Below are 20,118 nucleotides of genomic sequence, written 5' to 3'. Positions count from 1 at the left end.
TTCATATGAAAGGGGTTCCTCCCCTATTTCTGCCACTGCACTTGACAAGGCATAGGAAACTAAATCAAAATAGCCATATCTTACCGGAGGTCTAGAAACCATCCTCTACCTATCCCTAGCTACATTGTACCTCTCTGGATCAAGGAGATTTTCTGAGCAGGAGGATTCTTCATAATCCTCTTGCTGTCCAGAAGAGGATGCCTCGTAATCATCCTGCTGACTTGGAGAAAATTCTCCATACCCTTCATTTTCTTCTTGAAGGTTTAAGTCCTGATCTTGAGGGTTATTTTTGGCCTCTATCCAATGGTTCTTCAAATCTACATCTACTGATTTTTCTTTCTCAATATCCTCTGATTCTTCCTTTCCCTCAATGTCTTTTATGTTAGATTCCTCATCAAAAGTGACATCTCTACTCACAAAGGTCTTAGGAATATTTAGATCTAAGCTCCACAATTTATAACCCTTAACTCCTTCTAGGTATCCTATAAACAAGCACCTAATTTGATGCGGTCACCGATCATGACCCAGCCCAAAGCCGACCCGACCACGACGGAACAATATTTTAATTCTTCTTAAGTTTTAGAATTCTACTTGATTTAGGATTCTAATTCATGTTATTTTAATACTTCTTAAGTTTTAGAATTCTACTTGATTTAGGATTCTACTTCATGTTTCTACTTGATTTAGAATTCTACTTCATGTTTGATTAGGGTTTTATTTTTATTAGAATTCTAGTTGACTTTTAGTTAGGATTTATTTCTATTAGGATTTTAGTTGAATTTTGTTTACAAATATTAGATGGATTTGGATTAGCCAAACACTATAAATATGCCTAGGATCTAGAGTTTGTAATCAAGCTTTCTCAATACAATTGCAGCAACCTATTTGGGTTTTCTTAACAAAATAGTCTTATTTTTACGTCTTCTTGAAAACCAAACTTCGGCCATGGAAGTTTATTCTTTCAAGGGTTTATTTGGTGTGTTTTTTTCGCACACGCGCTACACGCTGAGTCATAATTGCTCTAGGATCCAGTTTGCCTTGCTTGGAATGAGCATAGGCTATAAACTCAAACCACCTAATATGATCTATATTAGGCTTGTGACTAGTCCACATTTCATAGAGGGTTTTAAACCCTATGGCTATGGATGGTGACCTATTAATAACATAGGATGTCGTAGATAAAGCTTCTCCCCAAAAGGATTTGGAAAGCCTACCATGAATAACCCTATGGCTATGGATGGTGACCTATTAATAACATAGGATGTCGTAGATAAGGCTTCTCCCCAAAAGGATTTGGAAAGCCTAGCATGAATAATCATGCATCTAACTCTCTCTAAGAGAGTTCTATTCATTCTCTAGGCCAAACCATTCTGTTTGGGGTTTCCTTGGAACTGATAGGTGCCTTAGTATACCATCTTGTTTACATAGGTGAGCAAATTCCTTATTGCAAAATTCCAAACCATTATTAGTCCTAATGATCTTAATTTTGCTTCCTTTCTAATTTTCTATCATAGTTTTTTCAGGTTTTAAAGGTTTCAAAAGTTTTATCCTTTGATTTTAAAACATAAACCCAAACCATTCTAGAATAATCATCAATTATGGATAGGAAATACCTAGCTCCACCATGAGATAAGGTTTGGGAATGGCCCCATAGATCAGAATGGATATATTCTAGAGGGGCCTTAGTGGAGTGAATAGCCTTTTTAGGGAATTTAACTTTTATAGATTTTCCAAATATACATGTTTCACATTTGTCTATAGTTGTAACCTTTCCAGTACTTAAAATCCCTTGCTTAGCTAATTCCTTAAGTCCTTGCTCACTGATGTGAGCCATCCTATAGTACCACAACCTAGACTGCTCATAGGATTTTCCCTCTCCTAATGCTGCCTCTCCACATATTGTGGATGCTTGCAACATATATATGCCATTTTGAAGGATAGCCTTCATGCATATGAGAGACCCCTTTGCTACCTTAAGGACTCCACCAACTCCTCTATAGGAGTAGCCATTTTTGTCTAATTCTCCAAAGGATATCAGATTTCTCTTCAAGTCTAGTACATATCTTATAGCAGATAATGTCCTGATTATTCCATCATGCATTTTGATTTTAACATCCCCAACCCCTTTAATTTTACATTCGTGGTTGTTTCCCAGAAGGACTTCACCCCCATCTATGTCTCTAAAACTTAGGAACCAATCCCAATGAGGAGTCATGTGAAAAGAGCAACTAGAGTCTAACACCCAAGCTTGCCTATCCTCGGTATTTGACACAATTAGTGCATCAGCACTGTCGTAATCGAATTCACCAAATTGAGGATGAAATCTCAGCATTCCCTTTATTCTGATATTCCCTCTTTTTCTTAGGGCAATTCCTCTTAATATGACCTTCTTCGTGACATAAGAAACACCTTACTGTTTTCTTACTGTTTTTAGACTTTGATCTAGACCTTCCTTTAGTCTTTTGATCCTTCTTTTCTGTCATTGACCTAGCTGTAAGAGCATCTCCTATAGAATTCTTGACTTCTACCTTTTGTTGAAGTTCTTTGGCGTTTAAAGCTCCAATAACATCATCTAGAGACAGATTTTCTCTTCCATGTTTTAATATGTCAACAAAGGTCTCATAAGATCTTGGTAAAGAATGTAAGAGGACAAGAAACTTATCCTCATCATCATACTTTATATCAATGTTTTCTAGATCTAAACATAGCTTTGTGAAGTCATCTATATGGTCTTGCAGCTTCTGACCCTCTTCCATTCTAAATGAGAAAAATCTGGTTTTCAAGAACAGTCAAGTGGAAAGAGTTTTGGTCAAGTATAAGGTCTCTAACCTATTCCATAGGGATAGAGTAGTGGTCATCTTGGAAATTGTCATGACCCCGAGGCTCTCCAAGGATAGAGTAGGAAATATAGTAGTATTTAGCTTACCTACATTACTATACTTTGTAATTTCCTTTCATCTTTCTGTTATAGCTATTTGTTTTGGCTATAGGCAGTTATAGTCACTATTGTAATTGCACATGGGTGCGTGTGCAATGCTGTGAGGCTATATAAGCCGCAGCTAGAGAGGATGGAAAGCATGCTTGAATTGAATAAATTCTTAATTCTCATTTCTCTCTAAGACTTCTCTCCAAATCTCCCTCTCTTTCTCTTGTTTCCCCCTTAACCTTCTTCTCTATTCTGTTCTCCCTCAATTCCTTCCAATTCCTCTTCTAACCTATCACGAACCCTAGGTTCGTGACAGAAACCTCTCGCAATACCTTATCACCAAGACTAAGAATCAATGTATTATAGGCCTTTTCATCTATTTCTTCCCTCTGTTTACTATATTCTTGTTTCTATTCAGGAGCACTAGATTCGGGTAATTTTTTCTCTTCTTCTAATGCCCCTTTCAGCCCTAGATTCCCTAGAAGGGCTTTCATCTTAATTCTCCAAAGGCCAAAATCATTTTGGCTAGTGAATTTTTCTATATTATATCTTATCGCAGCCATAATCAGAACTAAAGTCTAACAAATTCAACAAGAAAAGTATCAAGAAAGCTTATCTTGGTCGAAGAATGGCTCTGATACAAGATTGTTGATGTTAGGACTGTCAAACGAAGACCAACCCAAAGAGAATTCCCACTCGAATTCTTGCACACTCACAGAACTTAGAAACTAATTAAGAAAACAGACAAAAAACAAAATGAAAATTGAAATTGCAAAAAGATAAAACAAACCAACAAAGAGTTGAGATTTATCCTGGTTCAGAATGCCTTTGGCAAACCTACATCCAGCAGTCAACAGCCACACACAGAGCAACCTTTTATTTAGGATGAAACCGATCAGTACATCAAGCCTCTAAACCCTCATCTATATTCCCGAGTACATATACACATTCTCCCAAGAATACACAAGACTAAACTCAGCCTTTCTTTTATCAAGAATGAAAAACTAGCACTTGATCATAGACGAAATAAAAGCTCTCCCTTAGAATGATCCTCGACTGCCTCCATTGCCCTCTTATTTATAGAAAGGGCAGACATCCCAATATAACTAACTATTATTGGGATATTACAATTAGACCCCCTAAAATACTAAGTAATTACATTTGGTATTTTAACCCTAATTGATCTAATCTTCCAACTGATGAATCTCCAATACTTTACTGATCTTCTACCACATAAACTCTAGGCAAACAAAATATTTCCGGTATCACGCTTTTCAAATTTGTACAATCTACTAAACGAAGAAGAAGACGGATGATTACCTTTTGACGAAATTCGATTTCCACATAAAGTCACCCGCTGTAGGATGCCGATTCGATCCACCCGAAACCACCTTTTTTATCCAAGATTGTCTCGAGAGAAGAATAAGAAATTTTCTCTAAAATTTATTTCTGAATTCTGGTTACTTTGGTTATGCATTATAGTCCTATTTATGAGAATCCATAATGAAACCCTAGGGTGTGTTTGGGCCGAGCTTAATGTGCTAGCATTAAATCCAACTCAATTTTGAATAATATCAATAATTTTATTCATAATAAAATTATTTAGTTATTCTTATTTATCCTTATAAAATAAATGCATCAATATTAGTAATTTCCAAAATTATTAATTTATCTTTCTCCTCTTAAAAGTGATTTTTTATTAGGTGGGACTTTTTGGGTTCGTAATTAAATTCGCAACGAGAATAATCTATTATTAATTCTCGTAAATCATGAGTGACATCCAACAATATGTCATGACTACCCAATTAAATATGGAGCGAGTATAGTGAACCTTTTACTATGATTACGTGCAATACGGTCCCTCTATCATCTTATATCTTGACAAAATATGAGATCATGGACAGCAGGTTCAATCTCTCAATCTCGTCATATGATCAAATCCAAAATTATTCTAGACTAACATGACACAACTTATGGAACACACATTCTATCGTCATAATACCTCAGTGTCAGGACCTTATGTGCAATTACTTGTTATGGTTAAGATGGTTGTAACAATTAGATGGTTGTAATGGTTAGGCTGTTGGGTGGTAGCTAGGGAGTTTAGACTGTTGGGGACAATTAGATGGATAAAAAGGACTGTTAATGTTGTTAAAAGGTTAACAACCCAACAGGATAAAAAGGACTGCTAATGTTGTTAAAAGGTTAACAACCCAACAGTTAGGGTATCACTACCATGGATGGCGGGAAAAGGGGCTATAAGAAAGGGCTCCCTTATTCAATAAACATGATCGATGAATACTTTGATGAATTTACTGTCTATTTCTCTCTCAATTTATCTCTATTCCTTCTCTCCCTCAATTTTCCTGTAATCTCTCTCTCTCTCAATTATCTCCTAGAATCAAACCCTAATTCTCCTCATCAAGGAGAATTCCCTTGTCATAGACCCTGACATTCGGCCAAAGATTTATCGTCAAGTGATTATTGGATCGCATGGAACATCCTCCTCACAAACCCTGAGGTGATAGATTTCATATCTGATGCACACATACCTCGTGCACCACTAGATTAGGCACATAGATACGTATAATCGTTCATGATTAGAACAATTATATAGCATCATTGATTTTTTAATCCACCAATGCACAGGTATCTATGTTATCTCAAGTCTAAGGATTAGTTACACATATGCAGCTAACATTGAATCATTGACCCGTGAGCAAGAACTCATGTGATTCAATGTTAACAGTCCCGTTTAGTGAGCTCGTTCCTATAACGAGCACCCACTCATCTTCCTTCCATATCTCATATAGAATGGTATGAGACTCACCAACCTTCATCTTCAACATATCATACTGAACAAGGAGGAAGACGATGTGCTAACCTTTAAAAGTTGTTATTATCCAAGTTAGGAAATCTATGACTAGGAACTTGTTTATAGCATAACAAACTGTGAATCAATCATTACTCGTATCCTTAACACTTAATGATGGTATTAACTCCTTATTATACTAATGGATATATAATTAATTTAAAGCATATTACAATTTAAATAAAAACATAAACTAGCCATTTTTATTAATATTTAAATAATTACAAGATCAAGTCTTTTGTGTCACTAGAACTAGTCTTAAGGGCTCATATCCAACAATGACATAGAGTGCTTACTGAGCAAACAAACCAGAGGACGAAGTAGGCAACATGCAGATACCATGCCGGCACTTGGCAGGCAGGGAATGATGAAAGGGGCACAACAACGTCGTGTGACTACACATGCTACAAAGGTGCAACTGGTTAACCAGTCAAAGGTGGCTAGCAAAGCGGCATGGCACAAGGAGAAGAATTGCCACACAACACAAAAGGAGATCACCTTTCTGAGGAGATGCCACATGGCAAGACGAGAGAGGACCCCTTCGAAGGAAGATGCCATATGGTGAAGCATGAAAGGACCCTTTGCATGGAAGACTAGCAAATAGGTTCTGGAATGTTTCAGGGTTATCTAGAATGGGGAGATGGATGAAGATGTACATCGTAGGAGTTGTAGATAAGAACCAGTAAGGGTATTATGGTCTTTTGAATACCAACCTGAAGGCTATAAATAGGGGTGACCTCCTCAATTGTATTTATTCCATTCTCGATAGAGTTTTTAGAGATTCTCTACAAGCTCTCTCTCTCTCTAAAGTTCTCTTGTGGTGGTTCTTCTAGTGGCATGAAGATCCAAAGGCGGGTGCAGGTTAAAGAAAGGCTGATTTAGCCATCACCAAAAGGGCGATTGTGAGCTAAGTGCCAACATGGTTGGCTTGGTGATTCTAGGGCCATGAGAAGCAGCCCTTGCCAAATGAGGTCGAACACTTGGCTATTATAGTGCATTTTCCACCACATCACAAAAAGATGAATGACAACAAACATTGCAGCATCTACAAATGAGAACCCCATTTTCTAGTCCTAAAAACAAAGTCATACTCAAAATAATACTGTCTATATTAGGATATACCAAGCTCCGACCCATCGATAACCTTTTTAACATTTTTAATGTCTGCAGTCAAGTGTACATAATTTTAATATTGAAACAACCGTTTCCCAAACAAATGAAACTAGCCAATACAAAGATGAAGACTGAATAAAAAGGGCATATCCAAAGCATTGTAATGGCATACTAAAGCATAAGATACAACAATGCATTGATGGTGGGAACTTGGCAAGAAGAGACAAACAACCACAGACTTGCTACTTAATTTAGAGTACGGGGAAGAGATAAGTTGCCATATATTTGACCATATTGGGATTTAAAACAAAACAAGCTAGCAGAGAAAGAAAGCCATTCACACAGGAATCTCTAAAAGCTGGATCTTTGATTTTATCTAAAGGGTAGGCTTCAAGTGTATACACATCTTAGGCACACAGCCTACTTCAAGAAGAATTTTACCTCACCCGCATCAGTAAGATAACCACCCATAGCAGTAAACTCCTTTCTATAAATATTCATCAGTAGATTAATCGCACCCTGAGAAAAAGAAAGAAATTGTGATTTTCCAAGTGAAATGCAGTTCTTAATGTAATAAATTGCTTGACTTAATACAGTGAGGAGAGGATTCACAGTCCAAAAAAGAAAATTATAGACCTAATGTTACTCCCGCCCGCCCACCCACACAGAAGTTCTCTCTAGGATTTTGCTCCCTTCACAAATAATGCACCATCTAAAGGACTATAAGTAAAATATTCAATCAATCGATAAAATCATCGTGCATTTGAGCTGCACATTGCATGCCAACTACATACCTCACGAATTTCCAGGGTTGGCATATGCGGAAGAAAGTCATTACCAACAAAAAAACATAGAAATACGAAGTCATCCAATAATCGCTCAAAGTTAAGCTCAAATGGAGGATTGGGAATCTCCAAGTCATATTGTAAATATTCTCGCAACACCCAGATGTTTATGAACTGCCAAGGCAATAAAGAAGCTCTAAGTAAGAACATTTAACTATGTAATAAACCAAAAAACAAGTATTTTGAAATTGAAGAAACAAAAGTTAGATCAATAATCGATCAACCTGATATTTTTTCTTGTGAATTGGTGTGCCATCCACCACCCCATTCAAGCTATCTTGGCTGCCTTGCCTACCACGACAATCAGCAGCTAGATGCCCAGCTTCACCACAAAGGAAACACTTTTCTTGCTGCCCAAAAGTAATAACCTGTAAAAATTGGGGAGAAGACCAGGTTATGATTAACAGGTAACTTAGAGGTACAAGACCACTTTTAAAGTGCAGCCACCAACCTCTCTCAGTATTGAGAAGTGAACCTCATGTGTAGCTAAAGACAGCATAATCAAGTCTGCATCCTGCTTGTGATAAAATATATCATTCATTTATAACATAATAACTTGCAACTTTCCAGTGGCATTTAAAAAATTCAACCCATATAGGCTACCATATATTATCAGAAAGCAAAAAGGAAATAATCATGGGCAGGAAATCACACGCACCAAGCCATACAGGCAATGGCGAGTATTTGGATTAAATCCATGAAGGTTTCGCTGTAGCCGAATGTAAGACATGATCTTGTGTTCACCCTCCCCAGGGACATTCGCATCAGAAAGAATCACCTTCAAATAATCACCCAATGCATCCCCATAAATAAACTAACACAAAGTATCCTGAAAGCAAGAATTATATCACAACAAGAACCAGAAGGGATTACCAACAGAAGGATTTATTATATCCTGAATGACAAGGGGACAAGAAATATATAGGAACAAGACTACCAAACCTTTGTACCCTGCCAACCAGTGTTGTGGTTCAACCTAGAATGTATATAATATTGAAGTGCTTTTGAGAGCACTGCCATAAATTTGGTGCCAGGAGTAATAACATTTGAATCGGATGTTTCAGTCTTTTCTTTAAGAGCAAGGTTTCTCCCCTCAGCTTCAAACTCCTCCTTCAATCTTTCCTCCTCAGCTTCCTTAAGATAAGAAACAAATAAGATCCATTTTTGCTTATTTTTTTAATTAAAATGCATAATGCAAAGGCAAGAGAAACTTACAGCTTCAGCAGCATCTTTTGCTGCCCTGAAGCGCCGGGAACGCTGCTGATTCATTTTAGCTCTCGGAGCAACTCCATCTATGAAAATTTAAGAGTAAGTAGAACTGGTTCTTGAACAATAAGGAATAGAACAAGGCACTATAAACAATAAGGAATAGAACAAGACACTATAAAGTGCATCTTACCAATTGCCATATAAAGAAGCTTTCTTGGTCGGACCAACAAGAACAGGTGATCAATGTAATCAAATATTGATTTAAATACATCATCATAAGTGGCTGGAGCAGGCTGCATGTCCAAATAATGTTTATCCAGAATCATGCAATTAGACTATTCAAGTCATAACAGAAAAATGATGGAGAAAGCAAAAGTAAGACAAACCAAAGTCTTGTGCAAAATAATAATCAAGCATAAATTAAACCAAAGCAGATCTCTCAAGTCTCAATATCACTAGAAGCAGCACAAAAATGAAAATTTTTAAAACCAGTAAGTCTTGAAAACATGCAGCACATTGACGACAGATCAAAAGGGTAAGGGTAGAAAGTAGAAGACCAAATTACCAATATTTAAAAAGTGCCAGACAGCAAATATTCCAAAGCATTTGTACCAAGACCAATGATCAAATCTAGCCTTACCTGTGATTAGCATCACGTTGTCACAGTCCTAGGTTTTCCTACTGTTTAGAATGGGATTTTGGAGCAAATTGTGAAGCAAAAGCTTCACAATGAAGAAGAAGAAACAGCGAGAGAAGAAAGAATACCTCGCAAAACTTTATTGATCAGAAAGAAACAATAATGAAAAATCAATACATGAACTGAATTGAGGCTAAGCTTGTATACTTAGCTTTAACCGCCTAACAATACAACAAATACAACAAACAAAAACATAACATTAATCTGCTACATCAGTGAGCACACCACAATCCTACTATCGACAACTTATTCCTTCCACATTTCCCCTCAAATCAAACTCTATAGTAGATGACAGAGAGTTAGGCTGTAGGACTGTAGGCTATCTGGAGCAACAATATGATTGTGATACATAGGTGACAGCTTGAGATTCAGCTTGTGTCACAAAAACAAAAACATGTCCTTTGACAACCCTTTAGTGAAGATATCAGCCACCTGATGAAGAGTAGGAACATGCCAAATTTCAACATCACCATTTTCTACATTCTCTCTTACAAAATGCACATCAATCTCAATATGTTTGGTCCGAGAGTGAAACACTAGATTCTTAGCTATACTTTTAGTTGCTAGGTTATCACACCAAAGAATTGGAGTATTAACACGTGGATAACCTAACTCAAAGAATAGAGATTTGAGCCACAAGACCTCAATCACTCCTTGAGCTATAGCCCTATACTCAGCTTCACCAACAAATTTGGCCACTACAAATTGTTTTCTTGAGCCCCAAACCAATATATTTTTGCCAAAAAAGACACACAACCCACTGGTAAACCATCTAGTTACCTTACAACCTGCATGATCAGCATCCATATAGACTGTTAAAGACAAATCATTAGGGGATGGGGCAAATAACAGTCCCAGACCAACTGTCCCTTTAAGATACCGAAGCAATATTTTACAAGCCAACCAATGTTGCTGCTTAGGAGAGGACAAAAACTAACTCAACTTATTTACAACAAATGCAATGTCTGGCCAAGTATAGGTCAAATATTGAAGAGAACCAATGATAGTTCGATAGAGAGAGAGCTTAGAAAACAGATCACCCTCATCAGTCAAGGGAAGACCCAAATTCATTGGAGTTGCACAGGGCTTGCAATCTTGCACTACTGCCTTTTTCAATAAATCCAACGGTTAAATCATTTGAATTAGATTAGTTGTTTGTCTCGGGTAAAGCAGTTTATGTTAGGGGTATATTTGTTATTTCTCATAGCTGTTTGTTTGGTTAGTTATATCCCTAGTGGTCGGTTATTTAAATCCTTGTGGAGTCCGGCCTTATGTTCTATAAATAAGGGGTCGGGGGGCCTATTATTTTCTCACTAGTTTTGGTTGTACTATCTTGGGATATTCTGAGCGAGAATGTACTGTGTTAGAGGAAAGCGTTTGAGAGATTTGTAATCTATTTTTGTTCTCTATATAGCCTGGGTATTGGGTTGTGAGAGAGAGAGAGAGATTTGTGGGCAGTACATGTAATCGATTCTGATATTCAATATAGTGGAGAAAAGACACCTAAGTAATCTGGATGTGGGTTTCCTTAATGGAAATTGAACCAAGATAAATCATGTTTCTTTGTGTGTGAATGTGTTATTAATTTCCAATTTTCATAATATGTTCTTTTCACCATTTCGTGTGTGAGTATTTTCAATAATCTTGAGTGTAGAGTATTTGAGTAAGGTAGAAGATTAGGTCAACAACTTTATATCAGGGCTTGGTCATTTCTATCGATCAAGAAACTCAAGAGGAGGAATCGAGTCTCAATAGAAAGAAATGGTGTCGTCTTCATCAAGGTACAATGTAGAGAAATTTGACGATTCAAACAACTTCTCTCTCTAGAAAATTAAGATGGAAGCCCTCCTTGGCAATCTTGGCCTTGAGGAGGTGCTGAAAGAAGAGAAGGAAATGTCAAAATCTCTCTCAGCAGAACAGAAGTAGGAGTTCACCAAGAAGGCTTTCAATACTCTAATATTGAGCCTTGGTGACAAAGTTCCCCGGGAAGTATCCAAGATGAAGACAACAGAAGAAATATGGAAGAAATTGGACAGCCTATACCTAAAGAAGACTCTGTCCAGCCGTCTCTTCCTTAAAGCCAAGTTCTTTACATTTAAAATGCAAGATCATCATATACTTCAAGAAAACACAAATGAATTTAAAAAACTATCTAGATCTAGAGAATATAAATGTAAAATATGATGATGAGGATAAGGCCATAGTTTTACTTCATTCATTGCCTAGGTCCTATGAGACATTTGTAGATATTCTACAACACAATGGGGATAAGCTGTCCTTAGATGATGTTATAGGTGCCCTAAACTTAAAAGAATTGAGGTTTAAATTGGATGGAAGAACCTCATCTAGGGATGCCTTGACTACAAGATCTAGAAGCCTTAAAAAGGACTCCAAAGGTAAGGGAAAATCTAGGTTAAAATCTAGGACAGGAAAGAATCCTATAAGATGTTATCTATGTCATGAAGAAGGCCATATTAAGAGAAACTGCCCCAAGAAAAAGAATGAGGTTATTGATAAGGAAAAGCCAAACGGGGGTGTAAATATATGTGAACTAGGGTATGACAGTGCTGATGCACTAGTAGTTTCCGAAAGAGCAAACAATAATGAATGGGTCATGGATTCTAGCTACTCATTTCATATGACACCTAAGAAACACTGGCTGCAAAATTATCAAGTAATTAATGGGGGAAAGGTTTTACTAGGAAATGACTATGAGTGCAAAGTTCTAGGAGTGGGGGATGTAAGGTTAAGATTGCATGATGGATCCCATAGAACCCTTTCTGAAGTTAGGTATGTTCTTGAACTTAAGAGAAATTTGATTTCTCTTGGTGAGTTGGATAGGAGTGGCCTAAAATTCAAGGGTGAGGGTGGAATCCAAAAAATATCTAAAGGGTCTTTAGTATGCATGAAGGTTGTGCTGCAGAATGGTATATATTTTCTGCAAGCAACCACCTTAAGTGGTGAAGCTACAGTAGTTAGCAGCAGTATCCAAAATCAGGAAAGGTTGTGGCATTTAAGAATGTCACATATAAGTGAACAAGGATTAAAAGAACTTGTCAAACAAGGAATTTTGGGTCAAGGACAGCTCACTGAATTAAGTGCAAATCCTGTAATTATGGCAAAGCTGCCAAAATAAAATTTAAGGAAACAGCCATTCATTCATCTAAATCACCTCTAGATTATATACACTCAGATTTGTGGAGGCCAGCCCAAACCTTAACTCATGGAGGTTCACGGTACTTCCTATCAATTATTGATGACTACTCAAGAATGTTGTGGGTTTATGTCCTAAAAACTGAAGATAATACCTTTGAAGCCTTTAGAACGTGGAAAACACTGGTAGAGAATCAAAAGAACAAATCTATTAAGGCCATAAGAACCGATAATGGGCTGGAGTCCTGTAATAGGGAGTTTAACCAAATGTGCAAAGATAGTGAAATTATAAGACACTTAACTGCCCCTGAAAACCCTAAACAAAATGGATTAGCTGAAAAAATCAAAAAATGAATAGAATCCTACTAGAAAGGGTTAGGTGCATGCTATTCCATGCAAATCTTCCAAAATCCATTTGGGGTGAGGCAATCACAACAGTTGCTCATGTGATAAATAGGTCTCCATCAGCAGCCATTGACTTCAAGACTACCTATGAAAAATGGACAGGTCACAAACCATGTCTAAACCACCTTAGAGTGTTTGGGTGCTTAGCCTATGCTCGTGAAGCAAGGTAAGCTTGAACCTAGAGCCAAAAAATGCCTCTTTATTGGTTATCCCTCTGGTGTAAAAGGTTATAAGCTATGGAACCTTGAACTTGAAGGGCCAAGAACCATAGTTAGCAAAGATGTGACATTTGATGAATCCTCTACCATGAAATCAAAAAAGGAGTGATCAGTCCTTCGAGGTAGGAGATAGGATCTTTTTAAGGTTGAAAAGGTTCCTGCAGTAGCCTTTTACAACCATTCCCGCATCCAAACTAAGCCCCAAGTACTTCAGACCTTATGAGGTGGAATCAAAGATTCGGAAGGTGGCCTACAAACTGAGATTACCAGAAGGAGTGAACGTGCACCCGGTGTTCCACGTATCCCTCCTGAAGAAGTACATTGGACCCCAGGCTAATATCAGTTCAGACTTACCCCAAATGAATGAAGAGGAAGAAGGAGTAAAGTAGTAGAACCCCAATCTATTCTGGATAAAAGAGTATTATATCAAGGCCCAATACACTTTACTCAGGTTTTGGTGAGAAGGACACAGAAAGACCCTAATCACACGACATGGAGGGTACCTACCGAAGCTACTAGATCGGTTTCCACGAGCTACAGGGCTACTTTAAATTCTTAGAGGACAAGAATTGTTTCTAGGGGTGGGGAAATGTTAGGACCCCAAGGGTATTATCGAAATTTCTATAATAAAAGTAGCCACATGGCCACTTGCATGTAAGTAGTTAGAAGAGAGCCTCACGATTATGATCACATGCTGTGGGCAGAGCCTATATAAGGCCTTGTATTGGAGGATGGGAGTTATCGGATTGAATGATATTCTCTTTCCCTCTAAATTCGATTCTCCTCTTCTCTTTTCCCTCCAAACTCTCTCTCTCTCTCTCTCTCATCTTCTTAAAATCACAGAAACTTCAAGTCTCTCCTCAGAGACTTGACACCCAGCAACTGCAAAGTCCAGCCCTCTCATAGCTATCTCAAAAACAAAAGCTGGCTATCAAGTACCTAGGCACTCCAAACCAAAAAGTACACTAATATGGCATTAGCACTGTCATAAAACAAGAGGAAGGCCGGAAATCTGATAAATTTTGTTGCGGATATTAAGTAGAGACTAGCTATTTTCTTTTCACTATTAACTACAGTCTTTATCATTTCCAACTAGTAGTTTGTTAGGCTGTTATGTCAGGTGTAAAGGGTAGGCCAGGTGTCATGGTGGGCTAGAATAGGACAAAAGAATCTATTAGAGGAGAAAAGGTTTGTTGTGGCAGCATCTATGGATTCATATATAAATTGTGCCAGCCTACTGCAAAAGTATCAATTAATTAACCGATTCCAGATTCTCTCTCTCTCTCTCTCTCTCCCCTTTCCTTCTAGTCCCTTCTAATTCATATCGAGTTAGAAGGACGGCAATCGTCACAGCACAACTGTGACAATTGGTATCAGAGCTTCGGTGCTGGCAAGGAGTGTGTGAGGCGTAACAGATGGCCGAAGGGACGCACATAAAGAACATGGAGTCTCAGCTCCAACAACTCAGTTCGACGGTGGGAGAATTCCAGGATCGGGTGGACCGACTGGAAGTTACCAACCAGAAAAACCATGAGGCAATTATGACAGTTGATCGCAAGATGGAAGGAGGACTTAATCGAATCAGAGACGACCTCAACCAGATGAGGGAAGAGATGAGCAATCAACTTCAACAATTTATGTTGATGTTCACCCAACAGAATCAGGTAAGGTTGTCTCTCGACTTTCCTCGTAGAGATAGGAATGATCCCATTTTATGAGATGAACAGGTGAACCAAGAAAATAGAGCCTAGGAAATTGTGGTCGAATAGGGAGAAGACACCGAGACGTTGATAGGAGGGGGTCGTGAGGACCGGGCAATTCCACCACAACAGGGGTTCCCCATGCCCCGGATGGAAATACCCATGTTCGAAGGAACTAATCCTAGATGGTGGATTAGAAAATGCGAGCGATTGTTCGAGTGGTACAATGTGCCAATTGAAAGAAGAGTAGCCTTGGCTGCTGCCTACTTCGATGATGGGGTGGACGCATGATTTCAAGGGTGGATGCGAGTAAGGGGGAACTATACCTAGAGAGCGTTCATTGACGGGCTGTGTGAGAGGTTTGGAGAAACGAGCATGTCGGATATCATTGAGGAGTTCAACAAGCTGAAGCAGGCAGGTGATGTAGGATCATACTTAAGGAGATTTGAAGAGCTGAGGTCTTTGATGAGTAGTCATGATCCTTATCTAACAGAGGCATATTTTGTCTCTAGTTTCCTCAGTGGCCTGAGCGAGGAATTGAGGCGTATGGTAAAGATGATCAGGCCACGGACATTGGAGCAAGTAGCTGAAAGTGCCAAGTTGCAAGAAATGGTAGTTGAGGCGCTGTTAAAAAAGCAAAAGGCACATCAACAAAGAGCGGTACACACGGGAAATTGGCAGCAAGGAGGAAACAGTAAGATGGTCAACAAGGAGCTGGTGAGAGGTAACATCGGGGGAAGGAATATTGGTGGTTCCAACTTTGGTAGGAGACCTAATGATCCTATAAGGCAGCTAGGAGCCTGTTACAGATGTGGGGACAAATACTTCCCGGGGCATCAATGCAAACGTCAGTTGTTATTGTTAGAAGGCCGAGGGGAAGAAGAAGTAGAAGACGAAGAAGGAGTGGAGGTGGAAGGAATCGATGAAGAAGGAGTAAAGGATAATGGGGAGATATCCCTCCATGCACTCAAGGGCATTACCAATAACAAGATAATTAAAGTTGAGGGCAAGGTAAAGGGGGGCAACCTATCAATCCTAATTGACAGCGGAAGCACACACAGCTTCCTCGACGGCACTGCCAAGAAACTAAAGTGTCAACTTACTAATACAATGCCATTGAGTGTCACGGTGACTAATGGAAACCGAGTAGTGAGTAACACGGCCTGCCTAGGATTCATATGAGAAATGCAGGAGGAGAAGTTCGAGGCAGACCTCAAGTTGCTACTGTTAGAAGGGTGTGATGTCGTTTTGGGGGTGGACTGGATGAAGGGGGTTAGCCCCATATGCTTTGATTTCAACCGTATGGAGGTGACCTTTGAAAAGGAAGGAAGAAGAATGACACTTGCCGGTGGGAAAGAGACTGCTACATGTAAGATGATTACAGGTAGGAGGCTGCAAAGGGTCCTCAAAGGCAAGTGGAGTCAACTCACACAGCTATTTTCCATTGTGGAAGTGGGAGAGAGTCCTGACGGAGAGGAGCCGGGGGAGCTACAGCTCACTGTCAGGCATCATCAAGGGAGAACTGACCAGGTATGCACTTTACCTCTTATTGATGAATTGTTGGAAGAATTCAAGGACCTCTTTGTGGAGCCAAATACCCTCCCTCCTAACCAAACCTTGGACCATGCCATTAACCTAAAACCAAATATTGAGCCTATTAATATCAGATCCTACCTCTACACCCCTATCCAGAAGACTGAAATTGAGAAAATGGTGAAGGAAATGATGGGCCAAACTTTCATTAGACCAAGCCAGAGCCCCTTTGCCTCCCCAGTTCTGTTAGTTAAGAAAAAAGACGGTTCTTGACGTTTTTGTGTAGATTATCGCCAACTTAACACTCTAACCATCAAAGATAAGTTTCCCATACCCCTTATTGAAAACCTAATGGACAAGCTTCACCTGGCCAAATTCTTTTCCAAACTTGACTTGCGCTCGAGCTACCACCAAATCAGGATGAGGCCCGAGGATGTCCACAAGACTACCTTCTGAACTCACCATGGCCATTTCGAGTTCTTGGTGATGCCTTTTGGGCTCACCAACGCCCCAGTCACCTTTCAATCTTTAATAAACCAAGTCTTTGAACCCTACCTAAGGAAATTCATACTTGTGTTTTTTTATGACATCATTGTCTATAACCCAACTTTGGACCAACATCTTGGCCACCTAAGAACCACTTTCGAGGTCCTTAGAAACAACCAGCTATTAATCAAAAAGTCCAAGTGTGCATTCGGTCAGGACCAAGTGGAATGCTTGGGGCACCTAATCTCAGGCAAAGGGGTCAGCACCAACCCAAGGAATGTGGAGGCTATGCTCCATTGGCGGAGGCCCACTACAATAAGGGCCCTTAGAGGTTTCCTAGGGCTCACCGAGTATTATCGAAGATTTGTGAAGGGATATGGAGTTATTAGCAAACCCCTCACCAACTTGTTAAAGAAAGGAAACTTCCAGTGGGGGCAAGAAGCAGAAGATGCTTTTGAGAAATTGAAAGTGGCAATGAGCAAGGTCCCCACATTGGGTCTGCCAGATTTCAGCAAGCCTTTTGTGCTAGAGACGGATGCATGTGGCGTGGGGATTGGGGTTGTTTTGATGCAGGATGGCAGACCATTGACTTTCTTAAGCCAAGCCCTTAGTCCAAGACATTTAGGCTGGAGTATATATGAGAAGGAGTTTTTGGCTGTCCTCATGGCTGTTGAGAAGTGGCGGCACTACTTAGAGGCAAGGAGGTTTGTGATCAAAACTGATCATGAGTATTTGAAGTTTTTGCTACAACAAAAGCTTCACACTCAATTGCAGAAGAAAGGAATGGCAAAGTTAATGGGGCTAGATTATTCTATAGAATATAAGAAGGGCAAGGAAAACTTGGCCGCTGATGCTTTGTCAAGGTGTCAGGAGGAAGGTCGGGTAGCCTCCATAACCGTGGTGATCCCTGAATGGTGGGAAGTGGTGGATAGATGAGGGAGATGAACGCATCCAGAGCCTGCGGGAGAAATTAGCCCTGGGAAGAGAGGAGGCAAAAGGTTACACCATGGTGGATGGGCTACTAAGGTATAAGGGAAGAATTGTAGTGGGCCACAATGAGGAACTCAAGAAAAAAATCCTACAAACTCTACATGACTCCCCCCTAGGAGGGCACTCAGGTATCCAAAACACTTATCTAAGGGTGAGGTAGTTGTTTCATTGGCCGCAACTCCGAAGGGCAGTCAAGGATTTCATGATGGGATGTGATACATGTAAGAGGTTCAAACAAGAAAACATGGCATATCTAGGACTGCTACAACCCCTGCCAATACCAAAACAGTTGTGGACAAGTGTGTCCATGGACTTCATCGAAGGTCTACCGAAATCAGAGGGAAAGGATTGTATAATGGTGGTGGTGGACCAGCTTACTAAGTATGCACATTTTATAGGGCTGGCTCACCCCTACACCACCCAAGAGGTAGCCAGGGCATTCATGGATAGAGTGGTAGCTGTGCATGGAGTTCCTAAATCCATTATATCTGACCGAGACAAGGTGTTTACAAGCCATTTTTGGAGAGAGTTGATGAAGAACATGGGCATGGAACTCAACCTTTCAACCGCCTATCATCCTCAGTCCGATGGGCAAACAGAAAGGGTCAATCAAAGCCTAAAAACATATCTTCGATGCATGTGTTTGTTACAACCTAAGAGTTGGCATAGGTGGCTGGCTTTGGCACAATGGTGGTATAATTCCAACCACCGTGCTTCTATAAGGAGAACGCCATTTGAAGCAGTGTTCGGGTATAGTCCACCAACCCTACCGGCTACTGGAGGGCACACCACTGCTCCAGCTGTGGAAAAGTACTTGCAACAATGAAGGGAGGTGCTGCAACAGCTCAAACAGGAGTTGGCATCGGCCCAAAATCGAATGAAACAATACGCCGATAGGTGGAGAAGCGATCGTGAGTTCAAGATTAGGGAAAGTGTCTATCTTAGACTCAGGCATCCACACCTAAAGTCCATCTCCCAAGGGTCGGTCTCTAAACTCAGCCCTAAGTACTTCGGGCCGTTCCCCATAACCACAAAAATTGGCACAGTAGCTTACCAATTGCAATTGCCGGAAGGATCCAAGATTCATCCGGTCTTTCATGTGTCATTAAAACGGACCACCGGCAAGGAGAGGATTAACCCTGAGCTACCAATACTACCGAATGAGAAAGAAGGAACAAAGGAACCCGAGGCTATACTAGAAAGAAGAGTGGTCTACCACCAAGGAGCCCCTCTCATCCAAGTGCTGGTAAGGTGGCAAGGAGAGTTTGCGGAAGGGGCCACCTAGGAATACCTCCCTCAGTTACTACAAAAGTTTCCAAGGGCAGTCAGCCTCTTGAATATTTCTTGAGGACAAGAAATTGCTAAAGGGAGGGGTATTGTCATAAAATAAGAGGAAGGCCGGAAGTCTGATAAATTTTGCTGCGGATATTAAGTAGAGATTAGCTATTTTCTTTTCACTATTAACTATAGTCTTTATCATTTCCAGCTGGTAGTTTGTTAGGCTGTTATGCTAGGTGTAAAGGGTAGGCCAGGTGTCATGGTGGGCTAAAATAGGACAAAAGAATCTATTAGAGGAGAGAAGGTCTGTTGTGGCAGCACCTATGGATTCCTATATAAACTATGCCAGCCTACTGCAAAAGTATCAATTAATTAACCGATTTCAGATTCTCTCTCTCTCTCTCTCTCTCTCTCTCTCTCCCTCCCCTTTCCTTCTAGTCCCTTCTAATTCATATCGAGTTAGAAGGACGGCAGTCGTCACAGCACAACTGTGACAAGCACACAATCAATTATTTTGGTGTTTTGAAGTCAAGGCTGATGGATAAGAGCGCATAGATGAACAACCAATTGAGACATTCAACAAACTCAGCCATGCTTACAACAAGCTCAAATCAAATAAAAATATACGTGAAAAATTTACACAATAAAAAATTGATAGCACTTGTCCTAATAGTTATTATCATATGAAAATAG

At 39.7% G+C, this 20,118-nt stretch overlaps 1 protein-coding gene across 2 annotated transcripts in view; it reads right to left on the bottom strand.

Moving 5' to 3' along the window:
* The window catches only part of LOC127801141 (5'-3' exoribonuclease 4-like), a 67,351-nt gene that overhangs the window by 46,036 nt on the left and 1,197 nt on the right, over positions 1-20,118 (bottom strand). Inside the window, exons 2-9 of one of the 2 annotated variants that reach the window (XM_052336012.1) lie at positions 9,156-9,258; positions 8,972-9,048; positions 8,699-8,890; positions 8,415-8,534; positions 8,208-8,270; positions 7,981-8,124; positions 7,706-7,870; positions 7,353-7,430 (exon numbers count right to left, since the gene is read on the bottom strand). In XM_052336012.1, the coding sequence (XP_052191972.1) occupies positions 7,353-7,430; positions 7,706-7,870; positions 7,981-8,124; positions 8,208-8,270; positions 8,415-8,534; positions 8,699-8,890; positions 8,972-9,048; positions 9,156-9,258 (942 nt within the window). Of the gene's footprint in view, positions 1-7,352; positions 7,431-7,705; positions 7,871-7,980; positions 8,125-8,207; positions 8,271-8,414; positions 8,535-8,698; positions 8,891-8,971; positions 9,049-9,155; positions 9,259-20,118 lie in introns of those variants that run through there. The other variant, XM_052336014.1, reaches the window with a different exon arrangement.

Source organism: Diospyros lotus, chromosome 5 (assembly GCF_014633365.1).
Source record: "Diospyros lotus cultivar Yz01 chromosome 5, ASM1463336v1, whole genome shotgun sequence".
Classification (NCBI taxonomy): domain Eukaryota; kingdom Viridiplantae; phylum Streptophyta; class Magnoliopsida; order Ericales; family Ebenaceae; genus Diospyros; species Diospyros lotus.
Note: the sequence above shows the minus strand (reverse complement) of the source record. Positions and strands in the feature narration are given on the sequence as shown.